We start from the raw sequence: 25,549 nt of genomic DNA on the forward strand, positions 1-25,549 counted from the left end.
GATAGCCTAGGTGACCTGAATATGGTTTCACATGAAACTCCCTCAAGATCACCTTCTTGAGCTCACTATTGTCTGACACATATCTCCTATCTCTAAATCTAACCAATCCGTCTGTCGTGAGACGATAGTCCACATCCTGTGCACCTGCATCTGTACCTGTACCTGTACCACTACCTGTGCCACCACCTGTACCTATACTAGCACCTGTACATGTACTTGTACTACCACTTGTACATGTACCACTACCTAAACTCTACTGCAACCTATGCACAATCTCCATATACTTTACATCATGTTGACCTGCCTGCGAGATCCTATCCTGTAAGTCTGTCCCATAGGAGCTCATATCTGTTAAGTGATTTACCTGTATCCTCCTGCTAAGAGAATCTGCCACCCCGTTCTCTTTACCTTTGATAAATCTAATCTCAAAATTTAACTCACTGATTGTGGCCAACCACCGAGCTTGCGTGCCATTCAGATTTGATTGGTTAAATAGATACCTCAAACCATTGCGATCACTCATCAATACAAACCTCCTGCCAAGAGGATAGTGCCTCCACATATTCAGTGCATGTATGATCGCTTCCAACTCAAGATCACGTGTGGGGTAGTTCTGCTAGTGCTCGTTCAGTTTTCGTGACTCATATCATACCACCTGTCCATCCTGCATAAGGACTCCACTAAATTCTTTGTCCATATCTGCAATCTTTAACACTGGTGCATGTGTCAACAACTACTTAAGCTGCTCAAAATTGGCCTCACACTCCTCTGTCCATTCAAACTTCTTACCTTTCCTCTGCAATGATGTAATAGGATAAGCAATCTGTGAGAAGTTCCTGATGAACCTCCTATAATAGCCTGCCAACCCCATGAAATATCTCACCTCATCCACATTCTTAGGAGCTGCCCACTCCATGATAGCTCTTATCTTCTCTAGATCCACTGTTATGCCATCCTTGGAAACCACATGTCCCAAGTAGTGTACCTCAGTCTGAAAGAAACTACACTTGCTGAGCTTAGCATACAACTGATGCTCTCTCAACAATCTCAACATTGCTGCTAAATGCTCGGCATGTTCTTCCTAATTTTTAGAATATACCAATATGTCATCAATGAACACAATAACAAACTTATCCAAATACGGACGCAACACACTATTCATCAAGAACATAAAAGTAGTTGGAGCGTTAGTGAAGCCGAATGGAACTAAAACAAAATCTTAATTCCCATACCTGGTCCGGAAAGCTATTTTGTAGATGTCTTCTTCCTTAATGCATACCTGATGATATCCAGATCTTAGATCAATCCTCGAGAACACTAATGCTCCCTTCAACTGATCGAACAAGTTATCAATCCTTGGTAAGGAATACTTGTTCTTGACGGTCACTTTGTTCAACTACCTGTAGTTAATGCATAATATGAGAGTACCATCCTTCTTCTTTACAAACAATATTGGTGCGCCCAATGGTGATACACTTGGCCTAATGTATCCCTTATCCAACATTTCCTTCAACTACAACTTCAACTCTACCAACTCAAGTGTACTCATCCTGTAAGGTACCTTTGATGTCGAAGCTACCCCTGACACCAACGCAATAGAAAATTCTACCTCCTTGTGAGGTGGCAACTCTGAAATATCCTCAGGAAATACATCTTTAGAACTACTATAGAACTAGGTACCTGCTAAAAACATCTACATCCTAAATTCCTTACCTTTGTCACTAGAAATGTGCATTGCAAATAACACACATCCTTTCCTACGACTATACTTTGCCTGCATAGCTATCACCATCCTAACTGATGTTGCTTTCTTCTTACCTCACAAAACTCTTTGTTCCCCATTGTCATCCAAGCACTCAATGGATTTGTCATAAAAATCCACCTTGGTCCTATGAAGGTACAACCAATCCATGCCCAACAACATATTGTATGATCCCAATGGTAATACATTCAAATGTGTTGAGGTAGGCATACCATTCAAATCAAATGCACAAGCTCTTACCCAATGGTGAACTCACTTCTTTGTACCTGTAGCCAGCTGCACTAACCAAGAATCTGCATGCACTTCTTTATTCAAACCACACTTATCCACCAGGTCAGGACTAACATAACTATAATTAGATCCAAGGTCAATCAAAATAGAAATAACTTGATCACAAAGCTTACCATCCATCTCAATGATAGATTCTTGATCATCTACCTGTATATTATCCAACGTTGCATAGATACGAGGAATGCTCTGACCAACATCCCAAACAGTTTGTGCCTCTTGTGCACTAAATATATCTGAGGCCTACCACCCTGATTCTGCAGACAATCTCTCCCGTGATGATCTTTGCCACAAGTCCAACACTCTATAGGCTTCCATCCTGCATCTTTGTTCTGATCCTCAGATCAATGTCCTTGTCCTTTGTCAGACAGATTGAACTTCTTAGATGGCATTGCATTCTATTTATTAGTTGAATCCTTAGGTCTTGCTCGTTTCTTGTCCCATTTTCCTTTTTTCTTTGCACTACCTTTCCAATTTGTCTTAGTCTCAGATATGTGCTTTGATTGATCATAGCAGGGCTTTAGCTTTCATATGGCCCCCTCCAATTATCTAGGTTCATCGAACTCAATCCTGCCTTTGAATGCCATTGCAAACCCACTAGTGAATCTCTGAATCTTGGCCTTCTCCTCCTTGAGGTAAGGCACATACCTCAGTAGCTCCAAGAACTTGCTAGTGTACTCCTCATTTGTCATTGATCCCATCTTTAGCTCATAGAATTCTTTTTCCCTGTCATCAAAGTATCTCTCTGATAGGTACTTCTTCTTGAATAGTCACTCAAACTCATTCCAAGTCAAGTCCTCCTCATGTATACCTCTGACATTATTCACATCTTCCCACCAAATGTCTGCTTTACCTTTGAGACTGAATGTAGCCATTCTGGCTTTCATGTTCTCTGAATAATCATGCAACCAGAAGAACTTCCTCATACGAAGCAACCATGCCTCTGCATCCCGTGATTTATTCCTCCCTCCATCAAATGTAGGTGGTTTTTCTTTCTTAAACTCATCCGGAAAATATCCCCTATCACTCCTCCTATAAAGATGATAATGATGTCAATCATCATGCGTGTTAGAACGAGAACTAGAATAGAACATGTTTCTATCACCTCTCCTATCTGGAGCATCTAACAATTTGTCATCTCTAATCATGTCATCTATAGCTGACCTATGAACACCATGAGACCTATTGCCATATGCCCCATTAGTTTTGTCCTCCTGCTCATGGTTGATCTGAAGTGGTCCCTGTCGCTGTAATTCTGACAAACTCTGAAGTATCACCGCATTTACCTTTGCTTGTTTCTCCCGTGCATGTATGATTTTGTCATTATTTTCCTTACAACTCCTTATTTATTCCTTTAAGATTCTCAGTGTGTCTTCCAAATCAGAAGAGTTCCAAACACCACGCTACTCATCTTATCCATAGGGAGAGTCTCGGAAATTGTAGTCTACCATCTTGCTAGTCATCTTTGATATTCTTCTTGCAAGGCATATCATGTTAGCTAGACCAAATCACAATAAATCAACTTACCTTAGCATAGTTCGGGGAGGATATCTCATCTCCAATATCAACAAATCAGCGTAATACATATATAACATAATCATAACAACATATAGAAATATAAATCCTAAGCATATAGCCATGTAACCATCATTCTAGCTAGAGTCTAGTCATCAATGCACGACCATGTCAACTACACATACCATAACCTCATGCATGACAACAAACACCACATCATTATACACTTGACCACATGTGCATACTAACGTGCATAAACAATGCATAATAAACCATACACTCATGACGACACACTACCAAGACAACACCATCAACTTCCCATGGCGACATCACTACAACCATGACCCATACCATACAAATGAAACAAGCACATGGTCATGCAACACAAGAGACACACATGCAACTGACATGAATGCATGACCAACACACAACCTAGGGGTGAATCATTCAACGATACCACTTTGTAACACCCTCCTCCCACGTCTACCCAAGTAACCAACCAACCGGGGTAAACATGTGTTGAGAAGTTACTATGATATGATTCGACCTCTTGAGTCACGTTAAGGAAGTGGAACTAGTAGAAACACACCATACACCTTCAACAAAAACAACAAGACTCTAAGGAACCATCCCAACCTCTCAAGTAACTAGCCCATGAGTTCCACTGAGTTTTTAGACCAGTTAACCCCCGACATCTCCCATGCTATGGGTATGCCAATTTCCAGAAGGTTCTGCATGCTCCTACAACATGGCATGCCAATGTCTAGGGACTATTTTTCTCAGTTTTGTACCAATGTCTCCGAGATTTGAGCCACTTTTCAAGCCTAGAGCCCATGTCACTGCCCAAAATTCAATGATACCTTTAGAATAGAAAGATAACAATGGAATCATGATACAAATGCGATTACTTGAACAAGCCCTTGACTTGAGCCCTACTAGCCATGACAAACATTTTGTCGAACATATCACAAATATGTAATCTATAGGTGTAAACAACAGATCTAAGCATAGGGGTCTCGTACTCATATGAGAATTGTTAAGAAGCATTGATGTCTCAACACATTAGCTGCCATTTCATCCATTAGGCCATAGATACATTGTTCATTCATTTACAAGTGAAAACATGATGAAATCCATACATAGTTATTGTCATAATACATGATCATAACCAGCATAATAACCACAAAAATACCAAGGAAAAAACAAAGATATGATCAACATATAAACTAGTACAATACTTATAGAATAACAAGTAGAAATAAGCTCATATTAATGATGCAAAGGGCAACCAGTTGTGGAACTTCCACGAACCACCCGACCATAGACATGGTTGAGCCAAAAATCTCATTAGCCAGTCAACCCCGTGCCATATTCCAAGCATGAATGTGGGATCTCATAAAACACATCAATCCAAAACCATCCAGGGCTTCTAGAGGACAACCACCTCAACCCATCAAACAATGATCCCACCTCATGGTCGAACATCACAAAACCATTAACATATTGGTCTCTACCCAATCCTTTCAGGGCTCCAGAAAATTTGTTCCAACTAAGGCTTCCAGGACTAGTAACTCAACCCATGAAGGGCTTCCAGACTGTTTGTCCAACCAGGGCTTCTAGGACTAGTAACTCAACCCACCAAGGGCTTCTAAAACACTTGTCCAACCAAGGCTTCTAGGACTAGTAACTCAACCCAAGCTGTTACAGGGCTTCCAGAGCGTTTGTCCAACCAGGGCTTCCAGGAACTAGAAACTCAACCCAAGCTAAAGGAAACACGAGAACCAACCATAAAAACAAAGAAATAAACCCATAACACCATTGCTATCCAGGAAATGGAAAGGCTAGGAAATCCACTGTAAATCTAAGCAATCCCCCATGCCAGTGATAGATCATGAACAATGAACCAATGCATATGCCATGGATGCAAAAACTAGTGAGGAAAACATACATGCAACTCGGTACCTGCAAGAAAAACCTGTTGTAGGCTCTGCTAATCTCGATATCCTCTTGTGATTTCCTGCTCTTCCTTTGCCTTCTTGCTCCAAAGCTCCAAGTATGCCACACCCTCCAAGATTGCTCCAAGAAAACTCTAAGTGTCCAAGAATGAGAGAGAGAGAATAGAGAGAGAGAGAGAGCTCCAAAACTGAACTTAAAAAAGTTTGTGAACTGATCCTTAAAAGCCTTTTTATTAATGAGGCCTCTATTTTCTTCATTTTCCATTATTTTCCTTCATTTTCCTCCTCACATGCAACCTGTGACCTTTCACCTCCCTTTTGTCCTAATTTCCATTATTTTTCATAAATAAATGTGCCAAAATGCTATTTTGCCTTTCCAAAGCCTTAGCCATTTCCTTTGCCAATTTCCTTAGTCATAATAAACCAATGAACACCCACACTAGGATGTTTTTCCCAATATTCAGCTTGAAATAAGTGTCCCATCAACCATGGTTATTATTTTTCCTTTATTAACTTTTATTACATGGAAATTTTCACCAGGGTTGGTACAATATCAAAGAGAGTTCCAAGTCATGTTGAAAAGGGTGGTGGAACTTCAAGATACCAATGCATATCAGATTTATATGAGGGTTCAATTCGAGGGGTTTTAAGGCTATGTTAACATCACTAGGGTTTTCCTTATCATCACACGCTAAGAATTGGGTTTGAATTGGAGTGCATTACACCGATATGATTGAAGAGCCCTCTTTTCAAACAAAATGTGTGTTACTAAGCCATATTAATACTCCATCGACTTGGTACTCAACTATCACACAATTCGAGCCTATGAGGTTAGGGAAAATGAAACTAAATAAAGGTGTCTTGATACACTTCTAGAAATGAAAATTGTGCATTGAAAATGTATCACTCTAGTTTCGTCAGTGTGCCCTAAGGCATGGGAAACACAATCACTAAAGCGGAAAAAAAATTCAAAGTTTCAAGGATAGGCATGCTCCTTGGTCATCCATTACCATGCACTCTCATTAAATAATTTAGAGCAACTTATTGGCACACGTAAGGTTGCTCATAAGTGCACTTGTGATATATATATGAAGGGGTGACATTAAAAAAGGACCTTTTGAATGACGACAGTGTGTTATTGTGCAATCGAAACCACAAACCAACGTTGAGGCAAACATTCTTTTGGGAGTCGACGCTTACTTCTAAAATACAACACTATATGAGTGTTAAGAGCCTATAAAAAGGGGAAGGATACATTGTTGAGTGCGTTAAAGGCAAGGGGCACACTCTATGACATATTATATGGTGTACATTTGAGTTAAGTGGAAAACTTATCCATGCCTCTTGATGGAGGATACATGCCTGTGTGATGAGACTCATATGGCGATGTGCATTACATCGAAACTTCATTAAAATACATGCTACACCAGGATAGTGTTGGGGTTATATTACAAAGATATATTTTATCAAAGGCGTTGTCGATATTACATCCAGGTGTCCATATCGAAAAGTGCCATTGGATGAACGATGCAGTGGAAAAACCATGTAAAGAAAACAAGTGTTGGAATCATACCCACACCAAAGGGTAAGATATGAAGGGATGATGTCGCATCACAATGTTGACAATTGTTACGACTTAATTCCAACTAACATAGCGTTGGCAACATTAGAAAATGTATATAACTAGCATTTGCACCAGATGTTGCAAAGAAAACGCCGTAAGGCATAAAGTGCGGAAATCCATTATCCATGTAGTGTGTGCATTACTCAACAAGGTGGATCTCTTTAAATTTGTTGCAAACATTTATGTTATTGCATTGCTAATTTATTTAGAATCTACTACTACCTCCTCTTCTTGGAATATTAAATTTCTTATCACCCCATGATGACAATCCCTCTAATTATTGGAATCACAATTTTTTCCACTTTAGTGGGTTTACCGTCAACCTAAAGAAACATGAATTTGAGTCACTCAACTAAAAAGAAATTGCTAAATTGCTTTGAGTAAAAACAATTAATAACTCATATTTACAACCCTTGAAATATTTACAACCTTTTAAGTCTTGTATTTATAACTCATATTTATAACCCTTTAAAATGAAACTAACTATCTATATTTTTATTAATAATAAAAAGAATCTTCTTTATAAAACTGACACTCACATGCTACTCCTATTGAAAAGGAATCAATACTCTTTGATAAGCAATATTCTTTGATAAGCAAGGAAAGCATTATACTCGACCTCAGGGAACTCAGTGGGCAAAATTATCAATAACTAATTATATTGATTTGCATCAATTTCTTTTGGTCGAACCAACAATTAAAATCCATCCCCTGCCACTACAACAATAATACACCATATATCACCTTCCCATTAAAACTGAGAATGAGATGCAAGTAACTGTGAGAACGTGGATGCCTCATCAGCATGGAGTTAAGTTTGATCCCTGAGCTTTGCTACAATCCTCAACTGTAGAAATATTGAAATTTTTAAGAAGACTCTGGCCATTTCATAAGCAGCTGAGTTGACAGCAGAGTTTGTCTGTTGTTGAGTCCCAATCATAGAGATGTCTATATGAGTTATGTCAATGTCTAAGTAGAGCTGTTGAATATGGAATGTCGGTGTAAGTCCTCATCTCTGTCCAACTTATTTCAAAGCAAGGATGCTACATAGGAAGAAAGTATTGGTTAATTGGTTGTGGATGATGGCATTTTTGCTAGAAAATGCAATATCTCCTTCATTGATTTCAAAACTCCATTGCTTCACTTGCACCTATCTTCTCAGGCTTTCATATTGATAAAAACAATGTAGAAAATTTTGGTTGAGTTAGTTTCAAACCATAAAATCTACCCCAAATTCATCTAATGGGCTTGTAATATAGCCTTCTTTCCCACATTTTCTTGATTATAAAATAATGTCAAAGTAAAACGAGAGTTAGAAATATTTTTCAACAATAGTCACTTGCATCAGATGATTATTATCTCGCTTGGTTTTCATCCTTATGGCTTAATATGGACGGACCATTTTCTGCAAGATTAGGAAAGCCTACTGTGTCTTTGAAAGATCGATTTGATTAATGGACATAAGTTAAAAACGCGGTGATCATACTGTAAACAAATATATATACTCTATATATATCAAAGCAGCAGACTGAAGGCACTGAATTTGCCCATTTCAGACTCATATATGATATATCTATTCAAATGTTTACATAAACCAATATTTCATCCACAGTGGCTAAGAGTAGTATATATCAAAGACTGAAGGCACTGAAATTGCCCAATTCACTCATATATCTACTCAAATTTCTACACAAACCAATATTTCATTCACAGTGGCTAAGAGTATATATCAAAGTAGCAGACTGAAGGCACTGAACTTGCCCATTTGAGACTTATATATCTATTCAAATTTTTAAACAAACCAATGTGTGATCCACAGTGGCTAAGACTATCTATCAAAGTAGCAGACTGAAGGCACTGAACATGCCCATTGCAAAATTCAGACTCATATCTATTCAAACTTTTACACAAACCAATGTTCATCCACATAGGCTAAGAATATATATCGAAGTAGCAGATTGAAGGCAGTGAACTTGCCCTTTTCAGATTCATATATCTATTCAAACTTTTACATAAACCAGTCTTTCATCCACAGTGGCTCGTGATTTTCAAAATTTTTATGTATGCCATAATAAGCACTTCACGAATCAACTAGGAATTGAAGGCACTTGCACAAAGAATATAATAACAGAAAACCAACGTATTCTTGCACAATAATATTATTGATGATAACACTATGCATAAATTGCTATTGCTTTGTTGTAAGCCACAACAGGATCTTGATCTTCCTTGGCACAAATGTTACTGTTAAATGGACTGAGATGAATTTTTGCAGCCCCATTCTTCAATCCAACTTTATTCCTTTTCAATTTTGGGGCCATGAGAATCTGATAGCAGCCAACAAGTTTCTCCTTCTCCTTCTCAACCATCTCACCACCATCTTTTTTCTTTTCTTGATCTTTGCCCTGTTCCTTGCATGCACTACTGTTGAAGTCTTGAGAGCGGGATTGCTGTTCTTGGGCATCAACAACATTATTAGGTTCAATGGAAAGTAATTTTCTCACAAATGAAGGCCTGGGTTCAATAGGATTCCCCATCAAATCTCTGAAACCCACAACCCCCCAGTTGCAGGGATGAATCTGTTCATTCTGTGAAGATCTACTCCATCAAGAATCATGGTGCCAAGGTTGAGAATGCCCTGTGGGTGACCAGAAGGACGACGGACCTGCAGTGCCAAGAAACTCATCCCACTGAAATCTGTGCTCCCGTAGCCCTTGAGGAGAGTGGAAAGCAAGACCCTCACAGTGCCTAGCAAGGTATCCCTGAGGCAACCCACGCAGCATATCTCCATAATCACAGCAGAGGTTTCACAGCGGAGCAAACTCTCTTCCACTCTGAATATGGCCTTGTCGTTCCAAGTAGGGTTTGCGCCCCCTGTTCTGTCAATTTGCGTCGTCAGTTTTTTCTCGAAATTGATCCATACAACACAGTAGGTCTGCATCATGCCAAAAAGATGCATCTCCTTCAGATCTTGAGCTGAGATGATGTTAAGCTCCAACTGTGTGTAAGCTTCCCCCATGATGTAGAGTGAATTTACTGCACAAGGAAATGCAATATTCAGAGACCACCCTGATTGAAATTATAGGAGCAGAAACGCCATGAATGAAATCTTTTGAAATCTGAACATTGTATAGAACTGACTTATAAGACAAAACACATCATAGACTCTCTAGCTCATGATGATGAAAGCAGATGGAAATCAGTGCAGAAGGCCACCCCAAATGGTCATGATCGAAGCCAAGAAGCAGAAAAACCCATTCATAGATACAACAATAATGGAACAAACAAAAAAAAATTGAACCAAATCCATTTGTTGTTTCATTTTAGAATTTTATTGCTGTGATTTCCATTTCAAAACTCCATTACTTCACCTGCACCTATAGTCTCAGGCTCTCATATTCATAAAAACAATGTACAAAATTTTGCTTGACTTAGTTTTAGATTATAAAATCTACCCATTTCAAAACTCCATTGCTTCACCTGCACCTATCTTCTCAGAATCTCATATTGATAAAAGCAATGTAGAAAATTTTGGTTGTTAGTGTTAGACTATAAAATATACCCATTTCAAAACTCCATTGCTTCACCTGCACCTATCTTCTCAGGCTTTCATTTTGATAAAAACAATGTAGAAAATTTCAGTTGAGTTAGTTGCAAACCATAAAATCTACCCCAACTTCATCTAATGGGCTTGTAATATAGCCTTCTTTCCCACATTTTCTTGATTATATAATAATGTCAAAGTAAAACGAGAGTTAGAAATATTTTTCAACAATAGTCACTTGCATTAGCTGATTATTATCTCGCTTGGTTTTCATCCTTATGACTTAATATTGACGAACCATTTTCTGCAAGATTAGGAAAGCCAGCTTCAAAGTAATTCTTTCAGATCACTTGCCTATCTATCTGGAGTCTAGACCTCTCAAACGAAGAGGCCTAAAAACATACCATTTTCATTTGAACAGCTGCAGTTTGGCAACCCAGACATAGAAAATAAAATCCAGTATTAGTGAAATGAAGACACTCACATTACATGAACAAAAATGTGAAGTTTCAAAGTAATTCTTTCAGATCACTTGCCTATCTATCTGGAATCTAGACCTCTCAAACGAAGAGGCCTAAAAACATACCATTTTCATTTGAACAACTGCAGTTTGGCAACCCAGACATAGAAAATAAAATCCAGTATTAGTGAAATGAAGACACTCACATTACATGAACAAAAATGTGAATCCTTTCTAAGAAGCTTCAAAATGTAAAGAAAAAAGCGGAACAACTAGGTTTTTGTAAACATATTCAAAAGAAACATGAACTGGAGATAGAGATGGTTAGTGTTGTAAAAGAAAAGGAATTGATATTGTGGCTTGAAAACGACAGATGCTTCCTTTATACTTTTTAAGTGCCAAGCATAAACCACCTTCCAATCTAAGGAAGGATAACAGTAAGTACAAGGAAGACCACAGATGCTTCCTTTATACTTCAATTGTCAAGCATTAACCAACATTCATAAGGTAGGTGCTTCCATAGACTCTATCTGACCATGTGACCAACCAGCCCAACTTAACAGCCATGACAGCATCAGCAGATCAGTGGCCCCTTGCGGGGCCACACCAACCCAGCTTAACAGCCATGACAGCATCAGCTGATCAATGGCCCCTTGTGGGGCCACACCAGCCCACCTTTGGGCAAACCACTATGTAAGAAAATGAAAACTTGGTGGAAACTGTAGCAGCAAGCCACTTTCACCTACCCATCTTGTCTCTCATGGCTAGTCTTCAAATGAATAGAGGAAAGATTACCGAGTCATGAACTTTTAAATGAGGGCATATTATCAAAAACCTTGAATGAGACTCATGAGAATCTATAAAAGAAAAGAAGAAGTCAGACATGCCTAACTTAGTGGTTGATACAGTGCTTAACCACATTAATCACCCTCGTTCAAATACTGGAAGGCATAAAGCCCTGCGTTAGTAAAAAGTTCAGGAATGCGATTCTAGCTGCATATGTCAGGAATAGTAAATTAGAGGACGGCCAAAAGTTGTTCGACAAAATGCCTGAACGAAATGTAGTTTCATGGAATACAATGATAGCAGGATATGCTCAGATTGGACGCATGGAGGATGCACGCCAATTATTTGAGAAAATGCCCAAACGAGATGTTGTGTCATGGACTTCGGTTATTACCGGATATGCCAAGAATGGATGCTTTCAAGAGTCATTGGATCTCTTTTCCTGTATGCATGAGGGGTGTGTTTACCGGAACTAATTTACATTCACCGGTGTTTTGAGTGCATGTGCCAGCCTTGAAGTCTTGCTACCAGGCAAGCAGGTCCATGCTGACAGTATTAAAATGGGTTTTCAATTTGATATTTCTGTGGGTAATGCAGCAATTAACATGTATGCCAAATGTGGAAGCATAGATAATGCACGACAACTGTTTGATACAATGCCTGAACGAGATGTAGTTTCGTGGACTTCAGTGATCGCAGGATATGCCCGGAATGAGCATGGTAAAGATGCATTGGAATTCTTTGCCCGAATGCTTAGTACTGGTACAATGCCTAACCAGTCCAACCTAACTTGTGTCCTGGGCATATGCACGAGCCTAGCAGCCCTTGAAGATGGCAAGCAAATCCATGCTCACACTGTCAAAACTGGTTTTGTGTCAAATGTAAACGTGGGCAATGTCCTTGTTAGTATGTATGCGAAATGTGGGGAAATTGATGATGCGCGCCTGTTCTTTGAGAGGATGTGTGAAAGCAATGTGCTGTCATGGAATTCTATGATTGTGGGATATGCAGAGAATGGAAGAACAAATGAGGCATGACAGCTCTTTGATGAAATGCCTGAAAGATATGTGGAATCTTGGAATGTGATGATTGTGGGATATGCTCGGAATAAAAAAACATTTGATGCCCGGGTCCTATTTGAGAAAATGCCCGAGGAAAATGTCATATCATGGACTGCTGTCCTTACAGGATATGTTCAGAATGGACAAGATGAGGAAGCCCTGCAGTTTTTTTCTCGAATGGGACAATCTTGTGTGAAACCTAATAACTCCACCTAGGAAGTTGTTTTAAGTTCATGTGCTGGCCTAGCAACCCTGGAACAGGGCAAATAGCTTCATGCTCAAATAATCAAAGTGGGATTCGAGTCAGATGTTTTTGTGAGAAGTGCCATAGTTGATATGTATGCTAAATGTGGGAACCTAGATTATGCACGGCTATCATTTGATAAAATTTACAAACTTGACACGCTCTTATGGACCACAATTATATCAGCATATGCTCAGCATGGACATGGCAGGGAGGCATTACTACTCTTTGAAGAAATGCAACAAGCAGGCTTGACTCCAAATCACGTTACATTTCTTGGTGTTCTGGCTGCATGTAGTCATACAGGCCTAGTGGACAAAGGCTGGCACTATTTCTTATCCATGAGTCAGCATCATGGTATTAGACCAAGAGTGGAGCACTATGTCTGCATGGTAGATATTCTTGGTCGTTCAGGGCACTTGGATGAAGCAGAGGACCTTATCAACTCCATCCCTTATGAGCCTGATGCTATTCTGTGGAAGGCCTTGCTTGGTGCTTGCAGAGTCCATGATAACCTTGATATAGGCAGACGTGCAGCAGAACACCTTTTTGATTTGGAACCTCAAAATGCAGCTGCCTATGTCTTGCTGTCAAATATTTATGCTGCTGCAGGCAGGTGGGATGATGTTGCAAAGGTGAGAAGAATGATGAAAGATAGGGAGATAAAGAAGAATCCTGGATGTAGTCGGATTGAAATCAAGAATGTGGCACACAAATTTATTGTAGGAGATAGATCACACCCACAGTCAGAAAGAATTTATGCAATGCTGGATCACTTGTCTAAGTGGATGAAGGAGGCAGGATATATGCCTAACACAAAATCTGTACTGCTTGATGTGGAGGAGCAGCGCAAGTAACAGAGTTTCGTTGTCACCACAGTGAGAAGCTGGACGTTGCCTTAGGGCTTGACAATACAGTTCCATGGTTGCTTACTTGTATAGTCACAAACCTTTGAATTTGTTGTGATTGCCACAACAAATTCATTGGGGGTGAAATTGTTGCTCTCGATGCATACTGATTCCATTATCTCAATTGTGGAATTTGATTTTCGGGGGATTATGATTTATCTATGATAATAATTTAAACTCCCCTCATTCATTAATTCTTCATTTATGATGTAATATTGGAGAAATGACAACATGTTCAAAACTGCAAAATATTATCTGATATATAAACGGTGCCATCAACAACACAGACCTTTTTATTTTTAAATCAAGGTACAGGATTTATGTGAGAACACTTCTCAAATGGCATGTCACCTTTAGGACAACTTTTCATGCCATTCTTAGTATAAACATATTAGAAGAGCTTGATTTCTATCACATTAACAGGAAACAATGAAACAACTGAATATCTTTGATGCCTAGGTATGTCTGCTACTTCTGACAGAAGCTCTTGTATTATTGGGTTCTTCTCTCATAGATTTTTGGATCTCTGTTAAACACCATTGTTTTTCTGCTCATGCATCTTAAGCCTATCTAATAATTTCTATTAACAGAAGAAAGCTTGTGGCTAAACATTTTTGAAAGTGATGAACTTGAACTTTTAAGTTTTTCTGATTTGAGTTTTGGCACATACCAGGAGAAAGTCACAGAACGCAGCATCATATTTTCTGATCTTGTGTCGAGTACTCTATGAACGGAGCTTTCCCAAAGGTAAGAGACAGACATTTTAAAGCAAGTAGGCTGACAAAACAAATATAATGTCCAACTGAATAGATATAAATGGAATTTGAATTTATGCATCACATTAGGGTAAAGTAAACTAAATTTAAAAATGGTACACTTACAATTTTTTTTTTTGATGTTACAGGGAAGACAAACCTCGCTAGGATGCATCCATCAATAAGCAGCTATATTGTAGGTTGATAAGAGTTCAAAACTTCAAACTTTCAAAACAAGCTAAATTCAAACTTTTGATCAATCTTTCTGTAGGAACACGGTTTAGGATGCATCCATCAATAAGCAGCTATATTGTAGGTTGATAAGAGTTCAAAACTTCAAACTTTCAAAACAAGCTAAATTCAAACTTTTGATCAATCTTTCTGTAGGAACACGGTTGACGAACATTGTTAAGATTCACAATCCCTCATTGCTGATTGCTTTTTCTTATCCTTCTGCAGGTTATTGCTTTTTCTTATCCCTCATTGCTTATTGGAATTTATGGTCCATCGTTTGTATAATCCAGAGGAAACAAATGTGAATAGGATAGGGATGCTTTCAAGAGTCATTGGATCTCTTTTCCTGTATGCATGAGGGGTGTGTTTACCGGAACTAATTTACATTCACCGGTGTTTTGAGTGCATGTGCCAGCCTTGAAGTCTTGCTACCAGGCAAGCAGGTCCATGCTGACAGTATTAAAATGGGTTTTCAATTTGATATTTCTGTGGGTAATGCAGCAATTAACATGTATGCCAAATGTGGAAGCATAGATAATGCACGGCAACTGTTTGATACAATGCCTGAACGAGATGTAGTTTCGTGGACTTCAGTGATCGCAGGATATGCCCGGAATGAGCATGGCAAAGATGCATTGGAATTCTTTGCACGAATGCTTAGTACTAGTACAATGCCTAACCAGTCCAACCTAACTTGTGTCCTGGGCATATGCACGAGCCTAGCAACCCTTGAAGATGGCAAGCAAATCCATGCTCACACTGTCAAAACTGGTTTTGTGTCAAATGTAAACGTGGGCAATGTCCTTGTTAGTATGTATGCGAAATGTGGGGAAATTGATGATGCGCGCCTGTTCTTTGAGAGGATGTGTGAAAGTAATGTGCTGTCATGGAATTCTATGATTGTGGGATATGCAGAGAATGGAAGAACAGATGAGGCACGACAGCTCTTTGATGAAATGCCTGAAAGATATGTGGAATCTTGGAATGTGATGATTGTGGGATATGCTCGGAATAAAAAAACATTTGATGCCCGGGTACTATTTGGGAAAATGCCCAAGGCAAATATCATATCATGGAATGCTGTCCTTACAGGATATGTTCAGAATGGACAAGATGAGGAAGCCCTGCAGCTTTTTTCTCGAATGGGACAATCTTGTGTGAAACCTAATAACTCCACCTGGGCAGTTGTTTTAAGTTCATGTGCTGGCCTAGCAACCCTGGAACAGGGCAAACAGCTTCATGCTCAAATAATCAAAGTGGGATTCGAGTCAGAGGTTTTTGTGAGAAGTGCCATAGTTGATATGTATGCTAAATGTGGGAACCTAGATTATGCACGACTATCATTTGATAAAATTTACAAACCTGACACGGTCTTATGGACCACAATTATATCAGCATATGCTCAGCATGGACATGGCAGGGAGGCATTACTACTCTTTGAAGAAATGCAACAAGCAGGCTTGACTCCAAATCACGTTACATTTCTTGGTGTTTTGGCTGCATGTAGTCATATAGGCCTAATGGACAAAGGCTGGCACTATTTCTTATCCATGAGTCAGCATCATGGTATTAGACCAAGAGTGGAGCACTATGTCTGCATGGTAGATATTCTTGGTCGTTCAGGGCACTTGGATGAAGCAGAGGACCTTATCAACTCCATCCCTTATGAGCCTGATGCTATTCTATGGAAGGCCTTGCTTGGTGCTTGCAGAGTCCATGGAAACCTTGATATAGGCAGACGTGCAGCAGAACACCTTTTTGATTTGGAACCTCAAAATGCAGCTGCCTATGACCATGCTGACAATATTAAAATGGGTTTTCAATTTGATATTTCTGTGGGTAATGCAGCAATTAACATGTATGCCAAATGTGGAAGCATAGATAATGCACGGCAACTGTTTGATACAATGCCTGAACGAGATGTAGCTTCGTGGACTTCAGTGATCGCAGGATATGCCCGGAATGAGCATGGCAAAGATGCATTGGAATTCTTTGCCCGAATGCTTAGTACTAGTACAATGCCTAACCAGTCCAACCTAACTTGTGTCCTGGGCATATGCACGAGCCTAGCAACCCTTGAAGATGGCGAGCAAATCCATGCTCACACTGTCAAAACTGGTTTTGTGTCAAATGTAAACGTGGGCAATGTCCTTGTTAGTATGTATGCGAAATGTGGGGAAATTGATGATGCGCGCCTGTTCTTTGAGAGGATGTGTGAAAGTAATGTGCTGTCATGGAATTCTATGATTGTGGGATATGCAGAGAATGGAAGAACAGATGAGGCACGACAGCTCTTTGATGAAATGCCTGAAAGATATGTGGAATCTTGGAATGTGATGATTGTGGGATATGCTCGGAATAAAAAAACATTTGATGCCCGGGTACTATTTGAGAAAATGCCCGAGGCAAATGTCATATCATGGACTGCTGTCCTTACAGGATATGTTCAGAATGGACAAGATGAGGAAGCCCTGCAGCTTTTTTCTCGAATGGGACAATCTTGTGTGAAACCTAATAACTCCACCTGGGCAGCTGTTTTAAGTTCATGTGCTGGCCTAGCAACCCTGGAACAGGGCAAACAGCTTCATGCTCAAATAATCAAAGTGGGATTCGAGTCATATGTTTTTGTGAGAAGTGCCATAGTTGATATGTATGCTAAATGTGGGAACCTAGATTATGCACGGCTATCATTCGATAAAATTTACAAACCTGACACGGTCTTATGGACCACAATTATATCAGCATATGCTCAGCATGGACATGGCATGGAGGCATTACTACTCTTTGAAGAAATGCAACAAGCAGGCTTGACTCGAAATCACGTTACATTTCTTGGTGTTCTGGCTGCATGTAGTCATACAGGCCTAGTGGACAAAGGCTGGCACTATTTCTTATCCATGAGTCAGCATCATGGTATTAGACCAAGAGTGGAGCACTATGTCTGCATGGTAGATATTCTTGGTCGTTCAGGGCACTTGGATGAAGCAGAGGACCTTATCAACTCCATCCCTTATGGGCCTGATGCTATTCTGTGGAAGGCCTTGCTTGGTGCTTGCAGAGTCCATGATAACCTTGATATAGGCAGACGTGCAGCAGAACACCTTTTTGATTTGGAACCTCAAAATGCAGCTGCCTATGTCTTGCTGTCAAATATTTATGCTGCTGCAGGCAAGTGGGATGATGTTGCAAAGGTGAGAAGAATGATGAAAGATAGGGAGATAAAGAAGAATCCTGGATGTAGTTGGATTGAAATCAAGAATGTGGCGCACAAATTTATTGTAGGAGATAGATCACACCCACAGTCAGAAAGAATTTATGCAATGCTGGATCACTTGTCTAAGCGGATGAAGGAGGCAGGATATATGCCTGACACAAAATCTGTACTGCTTGATGTGGAGGAGCAGCGCAAGTAACAGAGTTTCGTTGTCACCACAGTGAGAAGCTGGACGTTGCCTTAGGGCTTGATAATACAGTTCCATGGTTGCTTACTTGTATAGTCACAAACCTTTGAATTTGTTGTGATTGCCACAACAAATTCATCGGGGGTGAAATTGTTGCTCTCGATGCATACTGATTCCATTATCTCAATTGTGGAATTTGATTTTCGGGGGATTATGATTTATCTATGATAATAATTTAAACTCCCCTCATTCATTAATTCTTCATTTATGATGTAATATTGGAGAAATGACAACAGGTTCAAAACTGCAAAATATTATCTGATATATAAACGGTGCCATCAACAACACAGACCTGTTTATTTTTAAATCAAGGTACAGGATTTATGTGAGAACACTTCTCAAATGGCATGTCACCTTTAGGACAACTTTTCATGCCATTCTTAGTATAAACATATTAGAAGAGCTTGATTTCTATCACATTAACAGGAAACAATGAAACAGCTGAATATCTTTGATGCCTAGGTATGTCTGCTACTTCTGACAGAAGCTCTTGTATTATTGGGTTCTTCTCTCATAGATTTTTGGATCTCTGTTAAACACCATTGTTTTTCTGCTCATGCATCTTAAGCCTATCTAATAATTTCTATTAACAGAAGAAAGCTTGTGGCTAAACATTTTTGAAAGTGATGAACTTGAACTTTTAAGTTTTTCTGATTTGAGTTTTGGCACATACCAGGAGAAAGTCACAGAACGCAGCATCATATTTTCTGATCTTGTGTCGAGTACTCTATGAACGAAGCTTTCCAAAAGGTAAGAGACAGACATTTTAAAGCAAGTAGGCTGACAAAACAAATATAATGTCCAACTGAATAGATATAAATGGAATTTGAATTTATGCATCACATTAGGGTAAAGTAAACTAAATTTAAAAATGGTACACTTACAATTTTTTTTTTTTTGATGTTACAGGGAAGATTAATTCTTCATTTATGATGTAATATTGGAGAAATGACAACAGGTTCAAAACTGCAAAATATTATCTGATATATAAACGGTGCCATCAACAACACAGACCTGTTTATTTTTAAATCAAGGTACAAGATTTATGTGAGAACACTTCTCAAATAGCATGTCACCTTTAGGACAACTTTTCATGCCATTCTTAGTATAAACATATTAGAAGAGCTTGATTTCTATCACATTAACAGGAAACAATGAAACAGCTGAATATCTTTGATGCCTAGGTATGTCTGCTACTTCTGACAGAAGCTCTTGTGTTATTGGGTTCTTCTCTCATAGATTTTTGGATCTCTGTTAAACACCATTGTTTTTTTGCTCATGCATCTTAAGCCTATCTAATAATTTCTATTAACAGAAGAAAGCTTGTGGCTAAACATTTTTGAAAGTGATGAACTTGAACTTTCAAGTTTTTCTGATTTGAGTTTTGGCACATACCAGGAGAAAGTCACAGAACACAGCATCATATTTTCTGATCTTGTGTCGAGTACTCTATGAACGGAGCTTTCCCAAAGGTAAGAGACAGACATTTTAAAGCAAGTAGGCTGAAAAAACAAATATAATGTCCAACTGAATAGATATAAATGGAATTTGAATTTATGCATCACATTAGGGTAAAGTAAACTAAATTTAAAAATGGTACACTTACAATTTTTTTTTTTTTTATGTTACAGGGAAGACAAACCTTGCTAGGATGCATCCATCAATAAGCAGCTATATTGTAGGTTGATAAGAGTTCAAAACTTCAAACTTTCAAAACAAGCTAAATTCAAACTTTTGATCAATCTTTCTGTAGGAACACGGTTTAGAATGCATCCATCAATAAGCAGCTATATTGTAGGTTGATAAGAAAACAAGTGCTGGAATCATACCCACACCAAAGGGTAAGATATGAAGGGAAGATGTCGCATCACAATGTTGACAATTGTTACGACTTAATTCCAACTAACATAGCGTTGGCAACATTAGCAAATGTATATAAATATTTAGAAGGCAGTAGTGTGACCAATGCATCACTCATTCAACGTGTGACTGCTGATGGTCAGTTTTTATCACACCCGGTGAATATAACATTTATTGAGCTGCGTAGGGTACATTGTAACGTCTCAAGGTGAATCCAAAAAATATGAACACATTTCCACCTGTGCACAGGGAGTGGGGAAAAGATGATTGGTTATATTTTGTTTCCATAATCGCAGTATGAAAGGGAATGACACCATGGTTTCATATAGGGGGAAATGACCATGCCAATCATGCAGCGCTGCACTGTGTGACCAGGTCATATGTTAGTGCAATATATTGCATTAACAGATCCATATATCATCACACCTTCAATGTCATCCCATTATCATGAACAGTCAGGAGGATCAAACTTTGGTCACACTGCAATTTTTCGATGGGCATAGTTGATGTAATAGTTATCAGAAGTCCAAACATTGTTGCAAATGACTAGAGAAGTGTTGAGCATCAATGGGAAACGACACTGCATAACTATCAGTATTCGTGGGGCTAAGAAGTACTCACACTCCAGTCGCTTCTCTCCCAGTCGCACAATCATGATTTTGTGCTTCAACACATAACCATAAATGTGATCTGGCCTAATCACAACTGTGCGACCTCTCTTCAAGTCACAAGGTCGCATTGATGTGCCTAGCAACACATCCAATAATGCGACCTCCATTAAAATGCAACCTCGTGACTGATCTTGCCCTTAGATTATCCGATTAACATCATAGGTCACATAGTCGGGATTGTTAGCCTTAGGCAAGTTACCAGAATTGCGACCTGCCCCCTAAATTGCGGCCATGCGACTTTCATCAGTCGCAATTCCTCTCTATGATCCCCACAAGTCACAACTTCCCTCACTGGTCGCATAATCACATTCCTTTTCCTCAAATGTGCATCCAAAAAGTGTTGCCCCATCAAAGTATGACTTTGCGACCTCTGCAAAAATCATGATTTCCATCTGCAACCTCCACAGACACAATTCCCAAGTGTGGTCTCTCTCTCCACTTGTCACATTTTCTACCAGAAATCGCAACCTAAGTATGCGACTTGCTATAGGATTTTGACATGCCCCGGACTCTAGAATCATTTCATCACCCACAGGTCTCACATTACATTCAATTGCATACTAAGGAAGTTAACCACATTTTTTCACAAAGTGGAAATTTTGATTGTGTCCATCACAAAACAATCACATTCAAATGCTTATCTTCCTTATATTTATAATCATCCAAGAGGAGAAACATCCACCATGAAGTAACTACTGTGTTCCTTCTAAAATCTTCCAAAATCATTAACAATTTGAATTGAGAGGAACAAAACAGAAGGGTTGTTCGGGCCACACCATTCCCCTCTATTCTTGATGAGATCAAATACCCACTACAACACTACAACCTTGATAATAATCACTACTTACATTGAGGAGGTGGTTATCACTGTTAGGGTCCTATAAATGATAGGATCTCAAGATGATTTAGTATTTTTTATTGGTGATTTCATATTGTACATAATTTCAATATTCAAATGATTTCCAAAAATATGAAAAAAGAAAATGAAAAGAGGGTATGTTAAAAAATAAAGAAGAAAAAAAGGAAATAAGAACCCCACAAAAGAAAAAATAGAAAATAATACTGAAAGTGTTGCAAGTCTAAATGCCACTACTGATAAGTTAGTTCTTTTAATTCATTATCAAATAAGGTTGTGTGCAAATTGTTTTTGAATGCCACAATGACTGAAATTCTGTTCAGGTCATACAATTTAATCATGACTGAACACATTTAAATTTTTGTTAAATAGGTTAGTGAATAAAGGTTTACCAAACAATTTAATCTTGGTAAATTAGTAGCTAGGTAGAAATAAAATTGATTCAATAGTTTAATCTGAATCAATGGTGAGATAAGTGATAGGATAAGGTAGATTTTCATAAAAGAAAAGTGATTTGGGTCTGCTAGTTTAAATGCACCCTACAAAGCAAGAAGAGAAAATGTTAGCTTAGAAAAAGAATTGAAATGAGAAAGGGTAGGTAGAAGCACTATGGTGGTTAGAGGAAAAGCATGGAAGTTTTATTCTAAGATGAATTTCAAATATAAATCATGTACAGAAAGAAGTCTAAGCTACATTCTAAACTAAGCCTAAGCAAGGATTCAGAGCAAGAGAACGTTATCACCACCAAAGAGCCACTTGTTTCCTCATTGGTGGGTGATCACACTACACTTTCTCCCACTACCTCCACAGCTTCACAAGATCAGCAACAGGTTATGCAGACCAACACATCTACCACAGGGGAGACAAAAAATAGTATATTTGATATATTCAAAGAGATTAAAGTGAGAAATGAGGCCTTGAAAATCAACACATATAATCAGTTCTGGAAGCAGACTTCTAGTTCTCAAAGTAGAATGCTGTCAACCTTTGATTCAGAGAAAGGAAAAATTCAAATGGCATTCCTCCAAGCATATATTCCCCAACCCAAGGTAGCATCATATTACAAGAAGACATCATTTGAATTTGATGTGAAAGACATACATCCCATTGACCAAATGGAGATGCGCAAGAAGATTGGACAAATGATTTCATCTACTCTCACTAACACTGCTATGAGTTTGTCTAAATTGCAGGTTACATTAGCCAATGTCCAATCACAATTAAAGATGGAGAAGGTCTCTGCACTTGCCAAAGACACAAGGATCAAAGCTTTGGAGGACTTGGTGATCAAAGTAGGTTATGATCCTGCAAATATCAATGTTGCAGAAGAGCTTGTAAGGAAAAAGAATATAGACATAGCAACATTAAGGAAGCAATTGAAATTACCAGCCACAAAAGATCCTCTGGCCAAGGACATTGAACAAACAGAGTCACAGAAAGCAGACATGATGAAGCTCATCATGGAGCAGAGTGCATAGTTGAAGCAAATGGAGACAGAGATGGAAAAGATAATCAAAGAAAAGGAGCAAGCTACCAAAATGGCTATTGTCCCTTTGGAAGCACTGCCTATCACAACCATTCTTACAACTACATCTTCTACAACAAGCACATGGGCTGTTGCAGATCAGTTAGAAAATGTAGTGCAAAACATGTCTCTCCAAACTGAAGAAATCAAAATATTGGAGGCTCAAGTAAATCTTCTACAAGATCAGAAGACAGACTTTCCATGCAGCAGAGCTACAAAGAGCTCAAAACCAGGTAGAAATATGGAGGAAATCAACAACTGAGTCCTCTATTGGCCACACATTGGCCCAAGTCAAAGAAATTATATGGAACAACATCATTGAGGCAATGGATGAAATCTGGCCTTGTATCCAAATTATATTTGAGCAGAAAGAGTTGATGGAGAAAGCCAAGTAGGCCATTTCCACTATCAACAATGAATTGGGAGAAATGCCTACCACGACCAACCACATCATCAAATTTCTCAACTCTAAAAACATATATGAATTGGATGATTTGGGAGTAGATGAAAGAACATAAACAATCTTAGAAGTAAAGAAATTTCTGACAAAAAAGAACTTGGTTGTGCAACTGACAGAGAAATGTCACACTTTGGAGGTAGCAGTTAACAGGTTTTTCACCAAAATAGAAGCATTAAATAAGAAAGGCATGCCTTCTTTATTTGTGATCAATGACAAGTTGATGACCAGGGAAGAATATATGAAGAAGCTGAAATACATTGCAAAGGATATGGCCAAGTCTTCCCACATCAAAGGTGCTATGACAGGGAGAGCTTTTTATGAAGCATCAGTAACATGAGTTTCATCTAGCATGAGATAAAACACATTTTTGTAGTAAATCCCACATTCGCTCGGTATACTGAGGTAGATGAGATCTATCGCAAAGTAATGAAAATTGCCATTCCAGATGAGGAGCTGTGGGATAAACTGTGTGAATTCTAGGATTAAAGAAAGGGACAGCTTCACCAGTGCGACACACAAATAGTGGCCACTCAACAACTGTTCTCCACCAAAGCAGTGCCAGATGTCCAAATCACTTTGCCAATTCACCTCTTTTGGTCACATTATTTCATTTTTGTTAGTTTGAAGTTAATAATAGAATTCCATGTCAATGAGGCATTAATTGTAATCTTTTTTGCAAATTATGTTTAAATACTTCATTTAGTCGAAGTATTGAGGGTCGGTTCCTGATCATTGTAACTCTTTTTATCAAGAACTGTACTTTTTCCACGCTGTTGGAGCATCATTAATAAAAATACTCTTCACAGGATACTTGTGTTGCGATATACTGGTGATGTTTTTCTTAGTGTAATTGTGTTTCCATTGTTATTCTTTGTCTGTTTATCATCTGAAATCTAATTGTAAAACAAGAGATGTGAAAAATAAGATATGTTATTTAGCACCTTATTTGGATTGCGTTTACAATTTGTATGTTTTCTTCTAAAGTCTGATTGAGAAATTCTTAAATGCTTTTCAATCACTACTGAATCACCTCTTTTCTCCATTCCATAATTCAATTTAAATATACTGTAAATGTAACTAGCTTGCCTTGTGATTACTCCTTTGAACTTTTGATGCAACATCCAACTTAATTTGACTCCATAGCCCAATGGAAAGAAATTAATTTGATCAGATCGACCAACCAACCAATCAAACAAATTCAAACAAACAACAAAGCATAATCATAACTAGCCTAAAATCAACTTAAAAATCAAGCTAAATTCTAAATAGAGATCCCTCTCTGAGGCTAGTAGGGTTAGATCCCAACTTCAAAAGTGGTTTTGATGTTGTCCAATGTATTTACTCCCACAGCCTCAAAAATACAGTTCTATAACAATCACAATCACCATTTAAAGGTCGAATCATCACCATCAACATGTAGGAATGTTGGGAACTAAATCAAGTTGATTGACGTTTCTTATATATATTCATAGAACAATATTATGGTTGATAGTGACTAGGTATTGGGAGAAGCATCATTGACCAGGAAAATATTTTGTTGGACCTTCTAAATTATAAAGAGAGATCCCTCTCTGAAGCTG

At 38.5% G+C, this 25,549-nt stretch overlaps 1 protein-coding gene and 2 pseudogenes across 1 annotated transcript; 2 read left to right on the forward strand and 1 right to left on the reverse strand.

The window, feature by feature from the left end:
- Window positions 1–9,680: 9,680 nt before the first annotated feature.
- Window positions 9,681–10,163, reverse strand: LOC149229921 (protein SRC2-like). The gene has a single exon (XM_089381158.1). It carries the CDS (start codon window positions 10,161–10,163, stop codon window positions 9,681–9,683), a length of 483 nt encoding a protein of 160 aa, XP_089237284.1.
- A 3,168-nt stretch (window positions 10,164–13,331) lies between these two features.
- LOC149229922 (putative pentatricopeptide repeat-containing protein At3g49142 pseudogene) lies at window positions 13,332–14,096 on the forward strand (annotated as a pseudogene).
- Window positions 14,097–15,600: 1,504 nt separating this feature from the next.
- Window positions 15,601–18,549, forward strand: LOC149229923 (pentatricopeptide repeat-containing protein At2g13600 pseudogene; annotated as a pseudogene).
- The last annotated feature ends 7,000 nt before the right edge of the window (window positions 18,550–25,549 follow it).

This window comes from Pinus tabuliformis, chromosome J (genome assembly GCF_031772625.1).
Source record: "Pinus tabuliformis cultivar Carrire ecotype Pingquan chromosome J, CPIR1, whole genome shotgun sequence".
NCBI classification, from domain to species: domain Eukaryota; kingdom Viridiplantae; phylum Streptophyta; class Pinopsida; order Pinales; family Pinaceae; genus Pinus; species Pinus tabuliformis.

What these genes read in the sequence shown, in the direction of transcription:
- LOC149229921 (XM_089381158.1), bottom strand. Translation starts at nt 10,163, where the DNA reads ATGGGGGAAGCTTACACACAGTTGGAGCTTAACATCATCTCAGCTCAA.